Genomic DNA, 22,558 nt, shown 5'->3' on the forward strand with positions numbered 1-22,558 from the left:
AGAAAATATTCATCCTTGCCAGAAGAAAGACAAAATTTAGTGCTGCTACAGCCCCTTAAATAGCATTTACAACTGGCAGAAACTCCTAGGAGGTTGAATGGTTTACAACATCCATGATCTTTATGAGCAATATGCTGGTGAGTTTTGGTTGCATCGACGTTTAACACTAATACCATCAGCATGGTTCAATTTCAATTCTATTCTGAAATAAAGACTTTAAAAGTGGCTTTATTGGTTTCCATGCTTATTGTTACCCATTGATTTCTGTATCAACAGTGCGCAGTTTACAAGTAAAAAAAAAAAAAAAGGGGGGTGAGGGGGGAGGTTTCCTACGTGTCATCCTTCCAAACTCAACCTGAGATCCAACAGTCAAGCTGGGTTCTTTCCTGATCACCACCACAGCTAAAATAAAAGTTCTGGAGACCAAACTGTGCTCTCAGTTACATCTGCACAATTCAGCTGTCCTCAGTGGGATAAAGTGTAACTAATTGGAACTTCATAAATGGAGCTGGCTGAAAAATAGGAAAACATTTTGTGAAAGATTTTGAAATTTTTAAGTTGCTTTCGTTTCACAGAGTTCAAAAAAATGAAATTACTTTTTGGTTTTTTCCCAAAATTTTAATGATTTTTTATTCAGATTTTCAAAATTTTGTCTCCCCCCCCCCGCCCTTTTTTCCTTTTGCTACCGAGTGCAATAAAGTAAATGCTGTCATTGACTCCCCTCCACTTTTCTTTTGCTACTCTGGTGAAGTTTTGAATAGCTACAACTTTTGAAGAGTTACAGACTGATCGAGTTACAAAGTTTATCATTAATTATTATTCCCCCTTGATAACTTTTCTGAAGTCGAGGAAGTTTTGAAAGGTTAAAAAATGGACAAACAAAAAACAAAAATGTAAAATGGGAAAGAACCGAGACATCATTCATTCTAATGTATTAAGCAGCAAAAAAGAAATACAGGAAAAAGCAAACAAAGGAGGGGAAAAACCAGAAATGAAACAAAAATTGCAATTTGAAACAAGGCAGAAATTTTTGCATTGTCTCAAATTTGTCATAGAAAAATTGCACTGTTTTCCCAAAATGTTTCAACGTTGATGAAACCGTATTTTTGCTGCCCAAGAAGAATCAGAATACAGTTCACCCTCTCTGAACTTTGCTGAGCTTGCTCTGCAGGGCTAACAAAGTAATAAGAACTAATTAGTCACTACTGTTAGTAGACTTAGGTCAGAATACACACAGCAAGCCAATCGGAGGAGCAAGGTGGTAGTGCATTTTTACACACAGTCACTTTACAAGACCCTGATTTTACCAAGACATGTGTACGTGCTAAGGTTTACACGACGTGATTTGCCCCACTGATATCAACGAACCTGCTCATCATGTGTAAAGCTAAGTATTTGCATGAGTCTTTGAGGGATTAGGTAAGTGCTCAGTAAAGTTCTGATACTGAAAACTTCTCAGTAACATCCTGTTATATATCCCACGATTCTTTAAAAATATGATTTTGTATCCTAGTATTATAAACTGAATTAATCATATGAAAGAAACCAAATATCAAGCCTATGATACAGGGCACTGATTTTTTTTTTTATGTCTTGCATATAATTACTGAAAGTGAATCACCCACTTAAAAAATATCCAGCCAGTTATTTCCCTCCCTCCCACTCATTTTTCACCTTCTATTAAAAATAGTTATCTCACAGCATAGGGTTTTACCTGGGACTTAAAGATCAGCTGGGAGTAGAGAAGGGTCATCGACTCCTCCCAGACACTATTTAGTTAAAAATACCTTGTGCTTGGAACATTACTGTGCAGTATACGAGGGTGTTTGTTTATTTTTGGGCACTTTCTCAAGGGAGGTTTAAATATAAAGAAGTCATTGTTAATAGTTACATAATGTAAGGAAAGAAGCTGGAAGCTGTGGTGTTGTTAGAAGCTTTACTGTGTCAAGTGGTTAAATACGGAAATTTATTTCGCCATGTGAACTATTGAGCTTGGAGTTTGAGATTTTGCTCCGGCCCAATGCAGTAACTTGTTCCCCTCTTCTTTTACAAGGAAACCTTGTGCAAGCACAATAATAATTAAGAGTCGCCTCATGACTGCTACTTACTATCTGCGAGGTCCGTGCTCTTTGACAGCTGTTCTAGTTCCCAGCCCAAGTGTGCAGACTCATTCATGCTCTGTTTTTGCGCAATTTCCAGTACCATATTCTCTTCCAGCAGCTCTTCAATTCGCTTCTTGTCTGTGTCCCGGTCCTGTGGAAAGAGCATGCAAATGGAACGTCATGCTGAGCTTATTAACTAGGGAGCCTGATCAGGCTTGCACAGTTATCGTTACTAGGAGTGATGAATGCATCAAGAATTGAATTGACCCCTCTATACAACATACAATATTAAGAGAGGTTTCAGAGTAGCAGCCGTGTTAGTCTGTATTTGCAAAAAGAACCGGAGTACTTGTGGCACCTTAGAGACTAACAAATTTATTTGAGCATAAGCTTTCGTGGACAACAGCCCACTTCATCGGATGCATGAAGTGGAAAATACAGTAGGAAGATATATATACACACACACACACAGAGAACATGAAACAATGGGTGTTACCATACACACTCTAATGAGAGTGATGAGTTAAGGTGAGCTATTACCAGCAGAAGAGAAAAAGAACTGTTTGTAGTGGTAATGAAAATGCCCCATTTCCAGCAACTGACAAGGAGATGTAAGGAACTGTGTGTGTGTGTGTGGGGGGGAAACAAGCATGGGGAAAATAGTTTTACTTTGTGTAATGGCCCATCTACTCCCTATCTTTATTCAAGCCTAATTTAATGGTGTCCAATTTGCAAATTAATTCCAATTCAGCAGTCTCTCGTTAGAGTCTGTTTTTGAAGCTTTTTTGTTGTAATACTGCGAATTTTAGGTCTGTAATTGAGTGGCCAGGGAGACCGAAGTGTTCTCCAGCCTGGTTTTTGAATGTTATAATTCTTGACGTCTGATCTGTGTCCATTTATTCTTTAAGAGAGACACCTCACAGATCCAAGATTAAAGCCACCCTCTGGATGGGCCAGATCTCAAATGAAACAAAGATCCAGGGTTTTGATCCATCTCTATTTACCTGAAATATCAAATGGACGATTCAAGACATGTTTAATACAATCAAGCCTGCATAATTTCACTACTAACTTGACATAACTTTTTTATACTATCGGGGCTCAAAATAAGCTCTCTGCTCTTCCTAAAGCTGAAGATAAGCATCACAGAATCAAAGGTATTTTTTCTTCATTTCTTGAAATGCCAAGAAGTGCAATCGTCATGTCACATCATTGTCAGTTTCACACAGCTTTTTAACAAAGAAACTGTGTGAATAAAGGGAAAATAAATTAATATAATGTACTTCAAAAAACTACCATACCAGGTGATACCACATGCTGTAACTGGAACTAAGTGCGATTAGGGTAGGAAATCAGTAATTTCTAATTTACATTAACTTCTTGACTTAATTCTTGCCTTTCACATGCAAAATGCACCAAATATTCATGGGCTCAATGAGACATTGTTCAATGTTTCCCAATGGAAGTCAGTTTTTTTACTGCTGATTGACAAAATGGGAATTATTCTAATCAACAGATGAAAAATAGGCTTATATGCATAGAAAAATGTCCATTAAAGTGAGTTGGTATTGAATGGGATAGACTTTAGAGAGTGATGAATAGCTGTTCCCAGTCAATGTACTGGTATAGCATATAGGCGCAGGCATGCTCCTCTCTCTCTCTCTTTGTCTCTCTCTCACACACACACACGCCTCACTCCTTTCTCCTTATAAACACTTGCATCACTCCAAATAATATTTACATGCATGCTGTTTGCATTGAAATGAGAACAACCATCTCTATCTGTCACATAATACACTAAGACATAATAGACTAAGACAGGCAAAACACACCCAACATGAAAAGCATCAGCTAGGTTAGTGATTTGGAGAAATACGTTTTTGGTTGCTCAACTCGAGACACCTGAAAGGCGTGCCAGCCCTCTGCATGTCATGCCTCTTCAAGGTATCTCAAGATGGGCACCCAAAATTTGAGGCACCCAAAATTATGAGCCAATTTTGAAAATCTTGGGTATCATTCGTTTCTTAATTTACAGTGTTCTTAGCTGGGCATTTAGCATAACACTAGTGGATCTGACCAATACCTCCATTCCAGCAAAATCTTTTTCAGGTTAATAAATGACCACACTTTGCAAGAATTCAGAACAACGAACCCATACGAATGAGGAACACTAGTAACTAAAATTACGGCACATGAAGTAACATTTCTTATGTTTAATGCAATAATAAATGTCCAATGTAATTTATTAGCCTTTTAGTTGTGAGTGATAAACTGCCAGGTCTTAAGTCTCTCATTTGTGTTCAGATGAATAAGCCCCTTTTCTCTGATTTATGTAGTATTAAATATTGAGAACATTTTTTTTTCTGCAATGGTCAATGCCTGATAGACCTGCTGCAATAACTATATATTTTATTTTCAGCAAGAACAGTTGTTCATTGCAGCAGATTTTCATTCCCCATGTGTAAGAGATTTCTTTTTTTTAAACTAATACGTTCTAAACCCTCTAACATCCATGTACATAGGTTCAGTATTTGAAACTTGGTGATATACGCTCATGTAACCTGAAATCTGTCCAACCGTTTGCTTCTCCCAAGCAGACTTTTTTTATATATTTAATACAAAATATAAATATATTTTTATTGTAAGTTGAGTGTCATGCTATTTTAAGCATGCACGATGCACTGCACTGACACAAAGATCACATGGCCTGAGATATTTTGAAAACTTTGTAAATGGAATTTGACCAACTCCAACAGATTATGTAAAAAGAGTATGCAATCTAGTTTAGAAATATGATTTTTTAAAAAAGTCATAGTTAAATAAAGAGTGTGTACCAGCTCTACATCATGAAGTTTGGATTTCAATTGCAAGTTTTCCTTCTCCAGTTCATGCAATTTATCACCACGAGTTCTTGCTACTGTTAACTGTTCTTCTAGCATAGCCTTTGTTTCAATTAATATGATGTTGTCTTCTCTTAATTCCTATAAAGCAAAAAGAAAAACAGCATATGAAGTTAATCTCCTAGTTTCAGAATTTTACATTTCAAACATCAGACAACTTTAATATACTATAGTTTGAAAAAAAAGGATATATAGCACACCTAGAACAAGGGCACTGAAATACTGGATATTTAACTATGAATAGCACTTTTTAATCATTACCTCTAAAATGACAATTTTACATATGAAGAACCCATGAAGACAAAGATATATACTGTAAAATGTTCCAGTATCAATGCTGGTGAAGCACTTGGAAGACAGAGAGTGCAAAATTTAAACAAACAGACCTAGACCTTTAGAGGTTATGGGAACATTTACATGAAAAAGTCCTTTCAATAACATCAGAAAAGAATTCTCTTTCCCTCTCTCATGTACATGGCTTTATTTCACTTAATGCACTGGTTTGCAATGACCTCTTAAACACCTGACACATTACCTGTATGAACAGTTCTGTTTTTCCTCTAGACCAGCAGCATTTTTGGTTTGTGTCTTGTGGAACACAAACCAACCTGGTTCTGCAGCTACAGCAGTTCTAGCACAGCTCCAGGAACAAGTCTGGTGAATTGTATGGTGCTCTCCTTGTTGTTTGAACCACAACAAAGCAAAAATTGCAGCATCATGTATTCATATACCTTATCTCCAGAAATAATGCATGTTCGCAGCATAAAATCTGGTTGACATTCTTGACCATGTCAGAACAGCTTTAAATTGTCTGATTTCAGGTTAAAAAAAAAGACTGCTTACTTTTATCTTTAAAAGCTTTTGATATCAGAAACATACATGTAAGGCCTACAATTCTCTCACTCAGGAAAGTGATGGGCATTTGAAAGATGAGGAAGAGCAGGATGTTACACAGGGGAACCGAGGGTGGAGTGGGCACAACCCCCCTCCCCCCAGCAATTTACCTTCTTCCGCTAAAAAGATTTTTATTAGTTTATTTTTTCCTCCAACATACAGAAAAAATGGAACATGCACACATCCATGGAGAAATAATTATGGGTTGACAGTTTATTGCTGGACTATAGCCTTCAAATTGTAAAGCCTCTGCTGATATCAGTGAATAAGTCTGCTCTCTCGGACAACCAACCTTCAAAACACATGGACTACTGAAAGATTATCAGGAATGAGTAAGTTGTGGTGATCCGTTGGACAACAGCTGCCTTCCCATTTTTGGAAGGATACAATCAGTGGCCTCAAAAGTCTCACAGCAGCTCAGTAAGACTCACTCCCAGGTCTGACTGTCCCATTTCAGAACATAGTTTGCAGAGACTGTTATGAAATGGTGTTCATGCTCTAATATGCATACCAACCTAATATATACATAACCCTTAACCATAACCAGTCTATTAATGCTGACTTAAAGAGAAAGCCTATAAAGGCTTTCAATTTAACCCTAATTTATCCTAAAGCCAGTGGGAAGAGTCAGCAGTTGACCAACTAATCTTCAGGAATTTCTTGCCATTCCTATAGGACTTTCCCGCAGTATGCAAAACTCTAGCCATCAGCTACCCTCCTTAGAAATAGAGAGTGCTGTGGGGTGGAGATGTGCTGCAATTTCTTGGAAATAAACTTTGGCAGGAAAAAAAAATCTCCTGGCCCATAGAAAAGAAAAATCCGTGGTTATTGTTGCTACTGCTTAGAACCAACACGTCCATCACCTATTGTGTGGAATGGCTTTTAAGTCCCCATCACACTGAAACTGATTAGTGCAAAGCTGCTGCAAAACTTTAGATTAATATGTTTTTAGAACAATTCCACTAGTGGTAAGAATCCATGGAAAAACATTTCTATTAGTTTTAGGTTTTATAAAAAGAGAAAGGATGTTCTTGTGGTTAAGGCTGGACTGGGACTCGGGAACTCTGGATTCCGTTTCCCGGCTCTGGTACAGAGTTCCAGTGATATCCTAGACCTAGAGACGTCCCTTAATCGATGTGTGCCTCAGTTCCCCATCTGTAAAATAGGGATGATTGCACTTTGTGCTCACAGGAGATACTATGATGGTGGCTGCAATAGAGACGTCTGTGAGTAAATGAATAAAGAGAAAATGTTGAAACTCTGATATTTTAAGACCTAAATTTTGGGCCAGGTTTGACCAGAGAGGATGGATATCTTAGACTGTCTGATACCAAAACAGATGAGAACGAGTGGAGTTAAAAACAGGCAGCACGCTGGGTGTAAAACGAGTACCAAAAATACTCATACTGAAACAACGGGTCAATCAGAATATATTTAACAAACTGTCCTGCTGAGTCTGGACCACAACCGTGAGAAGTAAGATGGTGTTTCACCTTATAAACATCACCTCAGAACTATCTCTGAAACTGCTTACCAAGCAGGAACTGATTATTTAAGTGTCTCATGAAGAGTCTAACTGCGTGCCAAGTAAGGTATACACATATTTGATCTCTGTTTGCAAATCACACATTGTTGGGAACCATAATATCTGAGAAATGGGAGGTACACACCATGCATGTGCCTGAGGGGCAAGGGGGAGGAAGACCTGTCAGATCAGAAGGTTTCTGATGAAATCTTCAATTAAGAACCTTTTGCAGAAGCCTGTTAAAGTTGGGCCAACATTATTTACTTGCACCCATTTTCTGAGGTCATCTTTATAGTGCAAACTTAATTTAAGTAATTACTCCAGGATAGCTTTATAAAGTTATATCTCAGAGCCTGGAAGGTAGAATTGTTCTTAGCACAGCATATTATAACTAATGTCACCACAGATAACCCTAGAGTAGCACAACTGACCTGAGAATTGGTTTGGCTATAAATCATTTTTGTATTAGATAAGCAGAATGGTTGGGTGTATTCTTCGTGGGAATGAAGATATTTTTTCCTTTTAAATTAATAAAACTCTCAAAATGGTTTTATAGCCGTGGGACACTTTTAAATCAACAGCACAGAATAGTTATCTATGGTCTTTTACGATTTATAATACATTTACTTATAAGAGATTCCAAAATCAATTAGAGGAAATTTACCTTAAAACTGACTATAAAATATCCAACAATTTCTGATCTTGCCTTCATAAATCTCTCACTGAATTAAACCACAGAATTTGGTCTGCAGCCTTAACAGCACAGGCCCTGATCCTGCAAACACTTGCATCTATGAGTAGACCACTTAAAATTAAACCTTGGCATAAGTATTTGCAGGATTGGGGCCAGAGTGTTTACTATTCAATTGAAACTGGAGAGTTCGTTCGTGTTCTCTCTCCCACACACACACCTGATGCTATGGAAGTTGCTCCTGCTGAGCTGCAAAAATGTTAACAAATGCCCTGGAATAATTGCATTTTGCATCCATCAAACTAAATGAAAATGTAAAAGAAATGCCTTTTTTTTTTTAAATGTTCACAGGAATTTCTTCCCATTATCCTGTGGGGAAACTTATTGCAGTTGGGGGAGGAAAAAATGCAAGTAAGACTCTCTGGTCTCCAAAAAGAATCTGATCTCCTGGAGCAGCACTAGACTCAATGGAGAGGAATGCTGCAGCAGGGTTTTTACATTGGAGGGAACCAACTCCTCAGAGGAAGCACTGCGTTAGGCCTGCCCCTGCACATTGATAGCTATGACCTCATTAAGCCACCACAGCAGGCAAGTCCATAGCAGGGCTGCCCAGAGGATTCGGGGGGCCCTGGGCAAAGCAATTCGGGGGCCCCTTTCATAAAAAAAAGTTGCAATATTATAGAACACCATAGTCTTGTGGGGGCCCCTGCAGGGCCCGGGGCCTGGGGCAAATTGCCCCACTTGCCCCCCTCCTCCCCCCAGGGTGCCCTGGTCCATAGACTGCATTTGTATTGTGTTTTCTTAGAGCTATAATCAAATTAAAACAGTGTTTGCTAATTTCTTCTTGTCATGAAAGACGTGGAAGGAAAACAGTCACCTGCTCAGACATGTCAAGTCTCGCTTGCCTGCAATGAGGCTTGCTCCTTTTGCACTTGTTCTAAGGCAGCTTCTCTAATCTCCCTCCTGCCATTAGGGACTTTTAGCCTGTGGTTTAAGGAGCTATTTAAAGTCTTACTCCAATTTCTCTTCTCTTACCTCTTGTAAACTGCCTCACATGGTCTGCCCTCCATATGGCACTTTCATGACCACTGCCTGGAGATGACATTCAATAGGGGCATGTTTTCATGGCTGTACTTCAAGTACCAGAACTAGAGGCTTGTTAAGTGCCCATCATATGTTTCTTCACTGAAGTGTATGCAGTTAAAATGGCCCCATCTATGTGAAATTTGTTTCATAGTCTCAGACCCTCTGAACTTAGGAAGCTACCAATAAGTATCAGGGGAGTTGGATCAGCTTTATAGCCTAGTGGAATCTCTCACTGTCAAGTGAGAGACTAGAACTAGACCCCTGCTTCGACACTGGGAGTGGTTCTGAGGAAACTGTAAATCCAGCTATTTTTCAACGGGGTGAGAGGAATGTGAGTAGGCACAGCTGTGAATTAAGTCCTATTCATTACACATCACTTTGAAGGACAGTTGCTTGAGGCGGGGGGCAGGGGGAATGGAAGGGAAACTGAGGGATAACATTGGCTGAAGGACATATATATTGTCAGATTCTGGCTTCACTGAAGCCTCTTTACATTGGTACAGCAACATAAAAGGGCCAGAATCCCCCCTGGGGAATTTCCTGAATGCAGCCAGCAGGGGCAGCACAAGGTCAGAGGAGACAGACTTATGCTGCCCTTCCACATCGTGGGATGTGCTGGGGTATTTAGGACAAGGAGTGGCTGGAATGCAAAATACTGGCAATTTTACATTGTGGAGCAGCCCAAAGGCAGCTGAAGCAGTTCCTAACTTATGCCAGAGGACACACTGACCCCCTAGAGCAAACAGAGTTAGAAAGGTGCCAAGAAGATGTAAAATGACCTTTGCTCCATCCCCATGCCTCCAGATTGCAGCTCTTAGGCCTAGTCTACACAAGCAGCGTTAAACCGATTTAACCCTGCACCCATCCACACAACGAGATCTTTACGAGAGGAGTAGTGCTGAAATCGGTATTGCCATGTCGGATGAGGGTTAGTGTGGTCGCAAATCAACAGTATTGGCCTCCGGGCGGTATCCCACAGTGCACCATTGTGACTGCTCTGGAAAGCCATCTGAACTCGGATGCACTGGCCAGGTAGACATGAAAAGCCCCGGGAACTTTTGAATTTCATTTCCTGTTTGGCCAGCGTGGAGCGCTCACCAGCACAGGTGACCATGCAGAGCTCATCAGCACAGGTAACAATGCAGTCTCCTGAGAATCGAAAAAGAGCTCCAGCATGGACCGCACGGGTGGTACTGGATCTGATTGCTATATGGGGAGAGGATTCTGTGCTAACAGAACTCCGTTCCAAAAGACGAAATGAAAAAACATTTGAAAAAATTTCCAAGGTCATGATGCAGAGAGGCCACACCAGGGACTCAGTACAGTGCCGTGTGAAAGTTAAGGAGCTCAGACAAGCCCACCCAAAAACCAAAGAAGCAAATGGAAGGTCCGGGGCATGGCCGAAAACATGCCGCTTCTACGCTGAGCTGCATGCAATTCTAGGGGGGTCCGCCACCACTACCCCACCCCTGTCAGTGGATTCTGAGGTGAGGGTGGTAATCTCAGTCATGCCTGAGGATTCTGTGGAAGGGGAAGATGAGGAGGAGGAAGAGGAGGATGAGCTTGCAGACAGCACACAGCACTCCGTTCTCCCCAACAGCCAGGAGCTTTTTCTCACCCAGACAGAATTACTCTCCCAGCCCTCCCAAGCCACTGGCCCAGACAATGAAGCCATGGAAGTGACCTCTGGTGAGTGTACCTTTGTAAATATAAAACATGGTTTAAAAGCAAGCGTTTTAAATGATTAATTTGCCCTGAGGACTTTGGATGCATTCACGGCCAGTATAGTTATTGGAAAAGTCTGTTAACATGTCTGGGGATAGAGCGGAAATCCTCCAGGGACATCTCCATGAAGTGCTCCTGGAAGTACTCCAAAAGCCTTTGCAGAAGGTTTCTGGGCAGGGCAGCCTTATTCCGTCCTCCATGGTAGGACACTTGACAACGCCATGCATGTAGCAAGTAATCGGGTATCATTGCATGACAAAGCCTAGCTCCGTATGGTCCCGGTGATTGCTGGCATTCAAGCAACATCCATTCTTTATCTCGCTGTGTTATACTCAGGAGAGTGATATTGTTCATGGTAACCTAGTTGAAATTCAGGAATTTAATTAAGGGGAGATGGCCATTCCTACTGGGCTATTTGCCTGTTGCTTAAATGAAATCCTTCCTTGCAGGTAGCCAAGCAGGGGCAGGGGGTGGGGATTGGCGCTGAGCTTTTTCACGTTTGGCTAGCAGTGATCTTCCATGATACCAGCCACGCGGTGGGGGGGAGGGGTAAAGCGCTCCAGAGAATTGGATGGGGGGGAGTGGTTTCTGCTGCTGCATGTTAACAGGAAAGAAGCAGCACTGAACAGGATTTGCTTGGTATTTGGGAAAGGAGGGCACTATGTATATGAAGGCTGCAGAAGCCAAAAGACAATGGCTTACCATGGACGCATGCAAGCTGAATTCTGCTGCCAGGACCTGTGTCTGTGAGATCTCTAACACCAGAGCCGCAGGCACTCAATATTAAGATGCAAAATGCGACGTTGTACTGAAATCACATGGGCTATGTAAGATGAATAGTGTTGTTCACCGTGAAAGAGTATAACCATTGTTCCGTAAAATGTATCTTTTAAAATACTTCTCTCCCTTTTTCCCCTCCCTCATGCAGCTGCAAATTTTTCAAGCCTCCCTACTCCATCCCAAAGGCTATCTCAGATAAGGCAGCGGAAAAAAAAGACGCAAGATGAAATGTTCTCGGAAATCATGGAAGTGACCCGCAATGAAAGAGCTCATCTGAATGAGTGGAAGGATGTGGTATCAAATTACAGGAAAGATGCCAGTGAATGTGAGGACAGGAGGGACCAAAGTGAGGACAGAAGGGACGCTCGAGATGAGAGGTGGTGCCAGGAAGATCAGTGGTGCAGGCAGGAAGATCAGCGGTGGCAGGATGCAACGCTGGGGCTGCTGTGTGATCAAACTGACATCCTCTGACGTCTGGTGGACCTTCAGGAACAGCAGCAGGATGACAGAGTTCCACTGCAGCCACTGTGCAACCACCCTCACCATGTTCCATATCCACCTCACCCAGATGTGTAAGAACGTGTGGGGGAAGGCTTCGTGCATCCGCCCACTCCACCCCTGTGGACAGCCCAACCAAAAGGCTGTCATTACTTTGAAATTTTTTTAGTGGTCTTTTCCTTCCCTCCTATCCTCCTTCCAAACAACACCCGGGATACCTTGTCAGTTCTCTCCCTCTTTTTATAATGACTTTTTAATAAAGAATACATGATTTTTAAATGATAGTGACTTTATTTCCTTAGAAAGCAAGCTGTAATCGAAGCAGGAAGGTGTGTTGCTTACAGGAAATGAGTCAATCAAGGGGGGGGGGGCGTTCATCAAGGGGAAACAAACACAGCAGTCAGACCGTAACCTGTCCCGTGATGAAACTCGTTTTCAAAGCTTCTCTAATGCGCACCGCTTCCTGGTGTGCTCTTCTAATAGCCCTTTTGTCTGGCTGCGCATAATCAGCCTCCCACCCTGCCATAAAGGTCTCCCCCTTACTCTCACACAGATTGTGGAGCACACAGCAAGCAGCAATAACAATTGGGACATTGATTTGGCTGAGGTCTGAGCGAGTCAGTAATGTGCGCCAGCGTGCCTTTTAACAGCCAAATGCACATTCTACCACCATTCTGCACTTGCTCAGCCTCTGGTTGAACAACTCCTGACTACTGTCCAGGCTGCCTGTGTATGGCTTCATGAGCCATGGCATCAAGGGGTAGGCTGGGTCACCCAGGATAACTACAGGCATTTCAACATCCCCAACTGTTAGTTTCTGGTCTGGGAAGTAATTCCCGTGCTGGAGCCGTTTAAACAGAGCAGTGTTCCTGAAGACGCGAGCGTCATGAACCCTTCCTGGCCATCCCACATGGATGTTGGTGAAACGTCCCTTGTGATCCACCAGTGCTTGCAACACCATTGAAAAGTACCCCTTGCGGTTTATGTACTGGGTGCCCTGGTGCTCCGGTGCCAAGATAGGTATATGGGTTCCATCTATCGCCCCACCACAGTTAGGGAATCTCATTGCAGCAAAGCCATCCACTATGACCTGCACATTTCCCAGAGTCACAATCTTTCGTAGCAGCAGCTTAATGATTGCTTTGGCTACTTGCATCACAGCAGCCCCCACAGTAGATTTGCCCACTCCAAATTGATTCTCGACTGACCGGTAGTTGTCTGGCGTTGCAAGTTTCCAGAGGGTTATTGCCACTTGCTTCTCAACTGTGAGGGCTGCTCTCATCTTGGTATTATGGCGTTTCAGGGCAGGGGAAAGCAAGTCACAAAGTTCCATGAAAGTGCCCTTATGCATGTGAAAGTTTCGCAGCCAGTGGGAATCGTCCGACACCTGAAACACTATGCGGTCCCACCAGTCTGTGCTTGTTTCCCGGGCCCAAAATCGACGTTCAATGGCTAGAACCTGCCCCATTACCAGCAGGATCTCCAAAGCGTAGGGGCCAGCGGTTTGAGAGAATTCTGTGTCCATGTCCTCATCACTCTCGTCACCGCGCTGCCATAGCTGCCTCCTCCTCACCTGGTTTTGCAGGTCCTGGTTCAGCATAGACTGCACGAGAATGCGCGAGGTGTTTACAACGTCCACGATTGCAGTCTTGATCTGAGCAGGGTCCATGCTTGCTGTGCTATGGCGTTTGCACAGTTCACCCAGGAAAAAAGGCGTGAAACGGTTGTCCGCTGCTTTCACGGAGGGAGGGGTGAGGCTGTACCCAGAACCACCCGCAACAATGTTTTTTGCCCCATCAGGCACTGGGATCTCAACCCAGAATTCCAAGGGACTGAGGAGACTGCAGGAACTATGGGATAGCTACCCACAGTGCAACGCTCCGGAAATTAACACTAGGGTCAGTACATGGACGCACACCGCCGAATTAATGTGCTTACTGTGGCCGCGTGCACTCGACTTTATACAATCTGTTTTAAAAAACCAGTTTCTGTAAAATCAGAATAATCCCGTAGTGTAGACGTACCCTTAGAGATGCAGCACAGAATCTCACCTATGATGCAGAACCTCGACACTCAACACAGAAGAGATAGAGGTGGGAGACTGCATAAGGGATGGAAGAAAAGACATGAAGGAGAGCTCTGTAAATTTTACATTATGGATCAAGCTAACTTAGTACATAGGAAACAGAAGTGGTTAGTTTGAGGGTATCACTGGCTCCGGGGCAAGCCACAGTTCTGAGAACTCAAGTGCAGTACAATAGAATGGCTGCCCTCTTGTCTCAGATGAAGATAAGAGGAAGCACTAGCCTCTCCCATGCTACCAGAACCAACTCTTCTGAATGCTTTGGGCAGCAGACTAAAGTACAGCAGCACAGAGCTGAAGGGAAAATGTCAAGACATGGCTCTGCTATCTAGAGTGCATGATAGGGTTAATGCAAAACTGACTTGCCAGCTTGAAGGAGTAGGAGAGAGACACGACTTACAGTAAGAGATTCCAGTAAACTGGAAATTGCCAGCAGAGAGGAGCCTGCCTCTGTTTGCAGTTTATACATTTGATACTCAGCAGGCTTAGTAGACCTATTCATAAGATGCAGCGGACAGCTGGCCCCCTAGGTTGGCAAAGAGAAAAATGTATTTACAAGGTGAGGTTTGCAAACCATAAAGACCATGTTTTCAGCAGGCAGTGTTATGGGCATATGTTGTAGTGACACTGACACTCCATTATCTCAGAGCCAGGAGCTTCATCTACTTACAGTTTGGGCCCAATCTTGAAGTCAATTGCAAAATTTCCTCTGGCTTCAATGTAAGCAGAACTGGGATTACATGATTCTAAGATTCAGCCTCCAGAATCAATCTCAGACGGGCTTTTGATTGCATCTGACTGGCTGAAGTGCCACATTCTTCCATTGGAAAGGCAAAGAATTACTCAACCAGCCCAAAGCATTCTCTTTATTGCTAGTGGCATGATTGCTTTGGCTATCCAAATATTTATCCATAGGACAAGCAGAAGAATTTTGTCTGTTTTTGCTTACCATAAAGGTTTCATACACAGTAAAATACACAAGTGAATTGGATGCTGCAAGGTAGAGGACTTCAGTATTAGTCTGATTCAGTTCTGGAGCCCATATACAGTAGATTCAGTGAAGAATTTGTTGACAGCTGTTTCCCACAATCTTAGTCACACGTTGAGTCTATCAATTTTCTTCAGCATGAACCCTAACAGAAGCAAGCAGGGCTAATGCAAATTCACTGAGCAGAGCCGTCCCTTGGGTACTGTGAATTGGGGTGACTGTTCCAGGCCCCGTGCTTTGGGGGGCCCCGTGGGCCAGACCAATTGGCTGGTGTGGTCAGTCCCGGAAGTGACGGATTCATCACTTCTGCTCCAGACCCCGCACCCCCTTAAGGACAGCCCTGGTACTGAGGAAACCCTTCCTGCCACAGGTCACTGCTATCTTCCCACATTACCAGAAACAGGTCCATCCATGTTGCTAGCATAGAATCCTCAGCTCTCCCTCTCTATTAGTTTTAGATGGAAAAGAATTAGTAAGAATGAGCCATAGAAAAACTCAAGAAGGGTAGAATTAGGTGCTTGTACTGTGGGTCAGATGAAATGGGGTGGCAGGTATCCCTCTGTATCAGGGAAATGTAGGGGATCTCAAGAGTTAAAGATGAGATTAGCCAAGAGGCCTAGAAAGAGAGTGAAAGGTGCAGGTGAATGAACCATCACTGGTTCATTCACCTGCAGATCTACCAATGTAATATACGCCATCATATGCCAGCAATGCCCCTCTGCTATGTACATCGGCCAAACTGGACAGTCTCTACGGAAAAGGATAAATGGACACAAATCAGACATTAGGAATGGCAATATACAAAAACCTGTAGGAGAGCACTTCAACCTCCCTGGCCACACTATAGCAGACCTTAAGGTGGCCATCCTGCAGCAAAAAAACTTCAGGACCAGACTTCAAAGAGAAACTGCTGAGCTTCAGTTCATCTGCAAATTTGACACCATCAGCTCAGGATTGAACAAAGACTGTGAATGGCTCGCCAACTACAGAACCAGTTTCTCCTCTCTTGGTTTTCACACCTCAACTGCTAGAACAGGGCCTCATCCTCCCTGATTGAACTGACCTCGTTATCTCTAGCTTGCTTGCTAGCATATATATACCTGCCCCTTGAAATTTCCACTACATGCATCTGAGGAAGTGGGTATTCACCCACGAAAGCTCATGCTCCAAAACGTCTGTTAGTCTATAAGGTGCCACAGGATTCTTTGCTGCTTTTACAGATCCAGACTAACATGGCTACCCCTCTGATACTTGAAATAGGATGAGCAGTGGCCTAAGTGGCTAAGCAGAAGATATTGGTATTACTAATAGCATAAACTTATAGGTACAAACACTCCACTTCAGAGCAGTTTCTCTGTTATTTACTAAGGCCAACATTTGCAGATTTCAATTCCTAAAGTTTGCCATCCGAAACTATACTTAAAAATTTCTAGCCACTTCAATTGGAGCCGCAGATGCTAAGAACCTCTGAAAAAATCAGGCCACTTATTTAGATTATTAGCACAGGGTACTCACAAATGGAAAATTTTGGCCAAAGAATCAACTCTGGCACAAAGACAGCTTGACCCGTAGTGTCAAAGAACAGAGCTGTTACAGTCAGCCACATAATGGAGACCCAATAGATCTATAACGAGGGGGCTTTTCAGCACTGGCCTAGCCCATCTCTCACTGTTGAGAGCTTTACCGTTGACTCCAATGGGGGAGCAGAGCTAGGCCATTGCTGAGTGCTTTCAAAAATCCCATCCATCAGGTATTTTCTGGAACTTCAGTTTGCTTTAATGTGCTGCTAGAGTGATTACAAATGAAGCATGAACTCGTAAGCAGTAGTGGGGAAAATGGGCCCTGCACAGCAGATTTTTTTCCTGATCTTCACTTGCCTCCATACGAGCCTTGTAGAAATCCACATCATGCAGTTTCTCTTTACACCGGACCAGTTCCATCTCGAGTCTCTCGACTCTGTTTGCTCTCTCTCTCAGTGAATCCAGTTCATCTCTGTATGCTCGGGCAGAGCGTGCATCAGTTGCCAGGTGGATGTTCTGGAAAAACGGACAGACAAATGGAAAAAAATAAAATTAACCCCCCCCATGCTGGTAAAAACTCATGACATACCCCTTTCCCTGCCCCCAAGTCCAAATGAGAGGAAGTGAATGGAAAGCCAGGAGTGACCCCAAGGTGCAAGTGTGGGGAAGCCTTCAATTAGCCATCAAACTCATTGCAGGATTGAGTGGTAACTCAGCCTACAGGGATTCTTCAGTTTTCAATGATCAGCACTGTATATGCTCCAGGCGTTATTGGACAAGCCAGTGAACTGAGCAGATGAGACCTGCTCTCACCAGTATGTCACTGCATTACTCTGTTACAATCAGACCAACATGCTGCAGTAACTTGGTTCCACCATTCAAATTTCATGAGAAGAATTTTTATCTTACTATTGAAAGCAATTTTTAAAGTGTTGTGTGTCACGGCAGTGTTACAACTGAAGAAGCTCCACTTACCTCCTGTTTTATTTTCTGCAGCTCTTGTACAAGCTGTTCTGCTTCATGTTTAGTGTCCACAAGTTGCTCAGATTTTTCTTCCCTGAAAATGATTAGGGAAAACTTAATAAGAAACTATAACAAGGGTTCCTGGAACAATACTTATGGCATTAACATCATGGCAAGATGCAGGGGGTATTAGTCACAGGAGTCAACCAGGAATATCTGAACACAAGACCGTCTAGATTTTCTTGGTGCTGCTCCAGTTTCAAAGTTACCAATAGCTGCAGATGTTTTCGTGTGGGGCCCTGAGACACAGGAAATTTGGGACTCTCTCTCTTTTTTAAATCATCATTTCACCTGCCATTCCTACTGCCACAGCTAACAGCCATTTGTAATCAGTTCTTCCCAACAATCACTGCCAACAAGCAAGGGTAATATGTATGCATGTGGGGAAGGGGAAATACCAACTGGAATCAACAATCTTTGAAAACGTACGGATGGCATAGAGGTGGGCAGGGAAAGAAGGAAAAGGGGAAGAAAGTGTGAGGGATGTGGGAAGGCAAGAAAAGAGGGAAGGGAAAGACAAACTAATGGATGTTTGAGATTGGTGACAAGAAAGAGGGGAGATGGGAGAAGGCGAAGCCAGCTACATTGCGAGCATCCTTTCCTTGAGCAACCGCCTACCCCCAACATACAAGACCCAAATCTAGAGCAAGTCTGCACGCAGAACTCCAAGACAAGTCAAGTTGAAGCCAATGGGCAACCCGATGCTGCAAACTCAGGCTTAATACACGTTTACTTGACACTGTTAGCAAAGAACCTGAAATAGAGAGCATTTCTTCAGCAGCCCAGGCGTTTAGTGACTTACAATTCCTGTCGGACCCTTCTCAGTTTTGCTCGTGTGTCTGCCAGCTCAACAGACAGGTGCTGCTTGTCCTCACTGGAGAGACGACTGGCTAGGTTTGGTGAAGAGTCTGGACTAGATGTTTTCAGAGGACTTGGTGGTTGCTGAGACTGCAGATAATCTCTCTCTTGAGTGAGATCCACAATCAGCTGGAAAAAGAGAGAGGCCAGTGGCATTAACAAGAAATAACAATACATTGCACTTATAGCTCCTTTCACTCAAGCATCTCAAAGTACTTTGCAAAGGTGGGTAATTATTAGCCTACCTGACAGATGTGGAAACTCAAGCACAGAAGGTTCAGGTGATGTACCTAATGTCACACACTCAAATCAGCGACAGAGTTGGGAACAGAACACAATTTTGATTCCCAGTCCTTTGCTGACCACGGGAATACATTACTTCCTAGTGTTTTAGATAAGGACTTTATTTTGCTTTGAGTTTTTATAAAAACTGCAGCAATTTACAGGTTTAACGAATACAATCAGAGTCAAATCAATAACAGTAGGAGGAGGAGGAAGTTAAGAGATCTCAGTCGGGAGAAGAGAAGTTTCTAGCAGAGATCTGAAATAAGTTTAACTGATGAGTCACAGATAACGAGAAAAGATGTCACTGGTGGCATAAGCTAGAGAGAAGGCTCTTGAACCAACAATGGCAGATATTGTGGGACGGACAGAAAAGTATCCACTCAGAGAAGAGAATAAGAGACAAAAACTTTATGGCAAATTCACAAAAGAAAGCATATTGTGTTTCCTGCACACACTTCTCCTTCACAGATCAATTCTCTGTAGCTCGAGTATACAATTTATGATAGCAGCAAGGCATGATTAAACATCACTCTAACGAATGCTAGAATTTTCAGAGATTTAATAGAGTGACAAGACACTGAACCTTAAATGAAACATAGAGGCTATCAGTACAGAAGCAAAAGACAATAGAAAAGCAGAGCCTGTGTCTGATCCCTCAAATGAACTGTATGAGAAACAGACATCTCATTCATACTTCTGTGCACTCGTCTCTCTCATCAATAAGCCTCTTGAGATGGAAAACCATATTCCTTGAGAGAGACTCCAGTTCTTCTGGGGCCATATCTGGCAGCTCTAGCCACTGCAAGTCAAACACATTCTCCTGGTTCTGAGTCACCTGCAAACAAGAACAAAATACAGTTTTTGTTTTTTTAATTTTCAAATGTTGCTTGTTGAATTGATTCATTCTGTGCAAGGATTTTCTTTCAAGTTTGCTACTTATATAACTCAGCTGTTGGAATCAGTACAGTTCCTCTTCCAATTGTCACCAATTTTCAAGAATTAATGAGTGGGCAAACCTAATCATAAATGTCACTTTTCAGCAAATATAGCCAGGAAATGGTGCAGAAATGCTCAGTTCAACTGCAACATCATGTAACAAAGCTTCTAGTTTTCACGAGATAGCTAGATTTAGAAAAAGTGGCTGGATAATTTTGTGCTCAAGAACACTAAGAGTACTGTACTCAACTCTCAATCTTCATGCGAGTGAGCTAGTCTCTGCAAGAGTCAGGAAGGTATTGGCCCTATATTGCACAATTAGCTAGATGGATTATTGTGGGAGTGACAAGGTTTGTGCATCCCCTGACGCTCTGGTATTTGATCACTGCCACAGGGAGTATCTGACTTAACAGATCAGATGTGGCAGTGATCTAATCTGGTATGGAGAAAAAAAATTTTTTTTAAACTATAATTCTCTAAAAATTGCTTTTTTTTCCCCAAATGATGTTGCTGAAAAGTGCACTGGACTGGAAAGGTTCTTTTCAAGTTCCTATGTCCACATTTAGAGCTATGCATGTTTCTGCTTTTACCAGAACCATATTCTTTACATTCCTTAGTCTTTAAATGAAATTGCTAGTCTGTAGCATCTGCTTTTAGAAAGCAGGTTCTAAAATATATTAAAAGGTTATTGTCAACATCTTCTAACAGTATGTGTTCCCTAACCCCCCTAAGTTAGTTGGTTTTTCGCTTCTGCATCAGATGAAGCCAGCACATCCTGAGAGAACGTGCATTTTGTACTTGAGGCCTGTCCAGTAGAGGGCATTTACAGAAGGCTTCACCTGAACTCCCAGAAGGTGGGATGATAGTTGTTGTTTGAGCAAAAAATCTTTTTCTTTTAACGAAGCATTTAGAATCCAGGCGACATATGTCACCAAATTATACCATTTTTAAAAGACTGATATCAAATTTTGGACCATCGATAATATTTTCAAAAGCACTTATGTGATTTAGGTGCTCAAGTCCCAATTTCAAAAGTGCCACAGGCACTTGGGAGTCTCACTGCCTTCTAATGGGACTTAAGCTCCTAAGTGACTTTTGAAAATAAGACTAAATCACTAAAGCACTTCTGAAAATTTTACCTGAAACTCTTTCTGTGTATCTTTATAAAACTACTTTCCGTCTGAGCTGACGTTTGGCAGTTCTGACATTTATCACTGGCATTCTTTGAGAAGTAGTTAGCCCAGTTAATTTCCTAACCACCTAGTAATTTTACCTTTTAATTTGATTATACTTAGAGAGAAGCAGTGATTCCCAGCTCATGTAGACATACCTGTGCTAGCACTACACAAACTAGCATGCTAAAAACAGCAGCATAGCTGGAGTAGCAAGGGAATGTGGCTCGGGCTAGCCACCCAAGTATGTACCTAGTGCATCCGGGTGGGCACATATTTGGCAGGTAGCCCAAGCTGCTACCCAGACTAACTGGGTTATACTACTAGTTTTAACGTGAGTATGTCTATGCAAGCTGGGAATCATACATGCAAGCCCCAAAATAGATATATCCATACATTCATGGAATATATCTTTCTTTGTGTCAAACACACTAGTGCCACTATGAAAGGTTAACCTGTGCTACTACACAGCAAAGTAAACAATACCACTGAACCATCAGGAGAAGAAAAAAAGAAAGCAAGCTTCAAGTGCTGAGAACCCTACCTCCTGAATGTGTGAAACAATTGCAGCCTGGGTCTCAATATCCAGTTGTTTTATTCTTTCGATAAACTCTTCCTTTCTTTCACACTGTAAACAAACAGGAAATAAATACACATGTCACTTGAAAACAGCTATGGATCAAAACTCTACCATGGTGTTATTTTTTTTGAACATCTCTGCACAGCTAAAAGGACACTTGCAACACCAAGGGCCAGACTCTGTCACGCTTACTCACACTGAGTAACTAGCGCTTTATTGCACTATTCCAATGCTCCTTGAGGTCACTGAACTAACTGACGAGTCAATGAACATGCGGTCTGAGTAAGGGTGACTGAGTCCTGCCAAAATTTTTAAACTTAAGGCTAAGTTAAATGTAAGAAAGAAACCCAAACAAAATCCAACCTCCCCCCACCCAAGCTAAAAATCAAGGATTGGATCCATAGCTGGCGTAAATCAGCAAAGCTCCACTGATCTCAAAGGAGCTACACCAACATATAGCAGCTGAGGATCTGGCCCTAACTTTACTTTACATCATTTAAACCATTTGTTTACTTTTTGCATTTTGCTCATCTTGGGCAATGACAACAGATCAGTTGGTTTTGCTTTTGCTTCTGCTCATTTCAGCTTCATTTTTTGGTTCTTGGGCACTAATTAAATGTTTGCTTTGTATGTAAAATATTTAATGAAAAATAAACGACATTTTAACTCCATAGCTTCACAACTCTATTTTTATCAAATTAGTTTTGTAAATCTTAGAAAACAAAAAAATACTCCACACAATGAGAGTCTGAAAATTTGGGACTCCAAGTTGGCAGAATCTCTAGACAGAAGTAACAGAGAAGTTGAACATTTCCACAGTCCGTTTTCTGTTGATTCCATGATACACAGTGCCGAATTTGGCCCAATTCTGAGTACAACCATTCACTTCAGGTCTTTAAACAGGAATTGAGA

At 42.1% G+C, this 22,558-nt stretch overlaps 2 protein-coding genes across 3 annotated transcripts in view; one reads left to right on the plus strand and one right to left on the minus strand.

Annotated features, from left to right (window-relative positions):
- Positions 1 to 22,558, minus strand: part of CCDC88C (coiled-coil domain containing 88C) — a 138,338-nt gene that overhangs the window by 42,166 nt on the left and 73,614 nt on the right. For both annotated transcript variants that reach the window (XM_050953170.1, XM_050953169.1), the window contains exons 6-12: positions 21,611 to 21,694; positions 19,653 to 19,793; positions 18,618 to 18,802; positions 17,768 to 17,849; positions 17,150 to 17,308; positions 4,937 to 5,083; positions 2,109 to 2,253 (exon numbers count right to left, since the gene is read on the minus strand). In XM_050953170.1, the coding sequence (XP_050809127.1) occupies positions 2,109 to 2,253; positions 4,937 to 5,083; positions 17,150 to 17,308; positions 17,768 to 17,849; positions 18,618 to 18,802; positions 19,653 to 19,793; positions 21,611 to 21,694 (943 nt within the window). The remainder of the gene's footprint in view (positions 1 to 2,108; positions 2,254 to 4,936; positions 5,084 to 17,149; positions 17,309 to 17,767; positions 17,850 to 18,617; positions 18,803 to 19,652; positions 19,794 to 21,610; positions 21,695 to 22,558) is intronic.
- LOC127051256 (uncharacterized) lies at positions 10,257 to 12,430 on the plus strand. Its single transcript, XM_050953344.1, has 2 exons — positions 10,257 to 10,887; positions 11,852 to 12,430. Exons 1-2 carry the CDS (start codon positions 10,311 to 10,313, stop codon positions 12,172 to 12,174), a joined length of 900 nt encoding a protein of 299 aa, XP_050809301.1. The 5' UTR covers positions 10,257 to 10,310; the 3' UTR covers positions 12,175 to 12,430.

The sequence above is a fragment of the Gopherus flavomarginatus genome, chromosome 5 (genome assembly GCF_025201925.1).
Source record: "Gopherus flavomarginatus isolate rGopFla2 chromosome 5, rGopFla2.mat.asm, whole genome shotgun sequence".
Classification (NCBI taxonomy): Eukaryota; Metazoa; Chordata; order Testudines; family Testudinidae; genus Gopherus; species Gopherus flavomarginatus.

What these genes read in the sequence shown, in the direction of transcription:
- LOC127051256 (XM_050953344.1), top strand. Translation starts at nt 10,311, where the DNA reads ATGCAGAGCTCATCAGCACAGGTAACAATGCAGTCTCCTGAGAATCGA. An exon ending in AGCCATGGAAGTGACCTCTG is followed by an intron (nt 10,888 to 11,851) that starts GTGAGTGTACCT and finishes TCCCTCATGCAG; the next exon opens with CTGCAAATTTTTCAAGCCTC.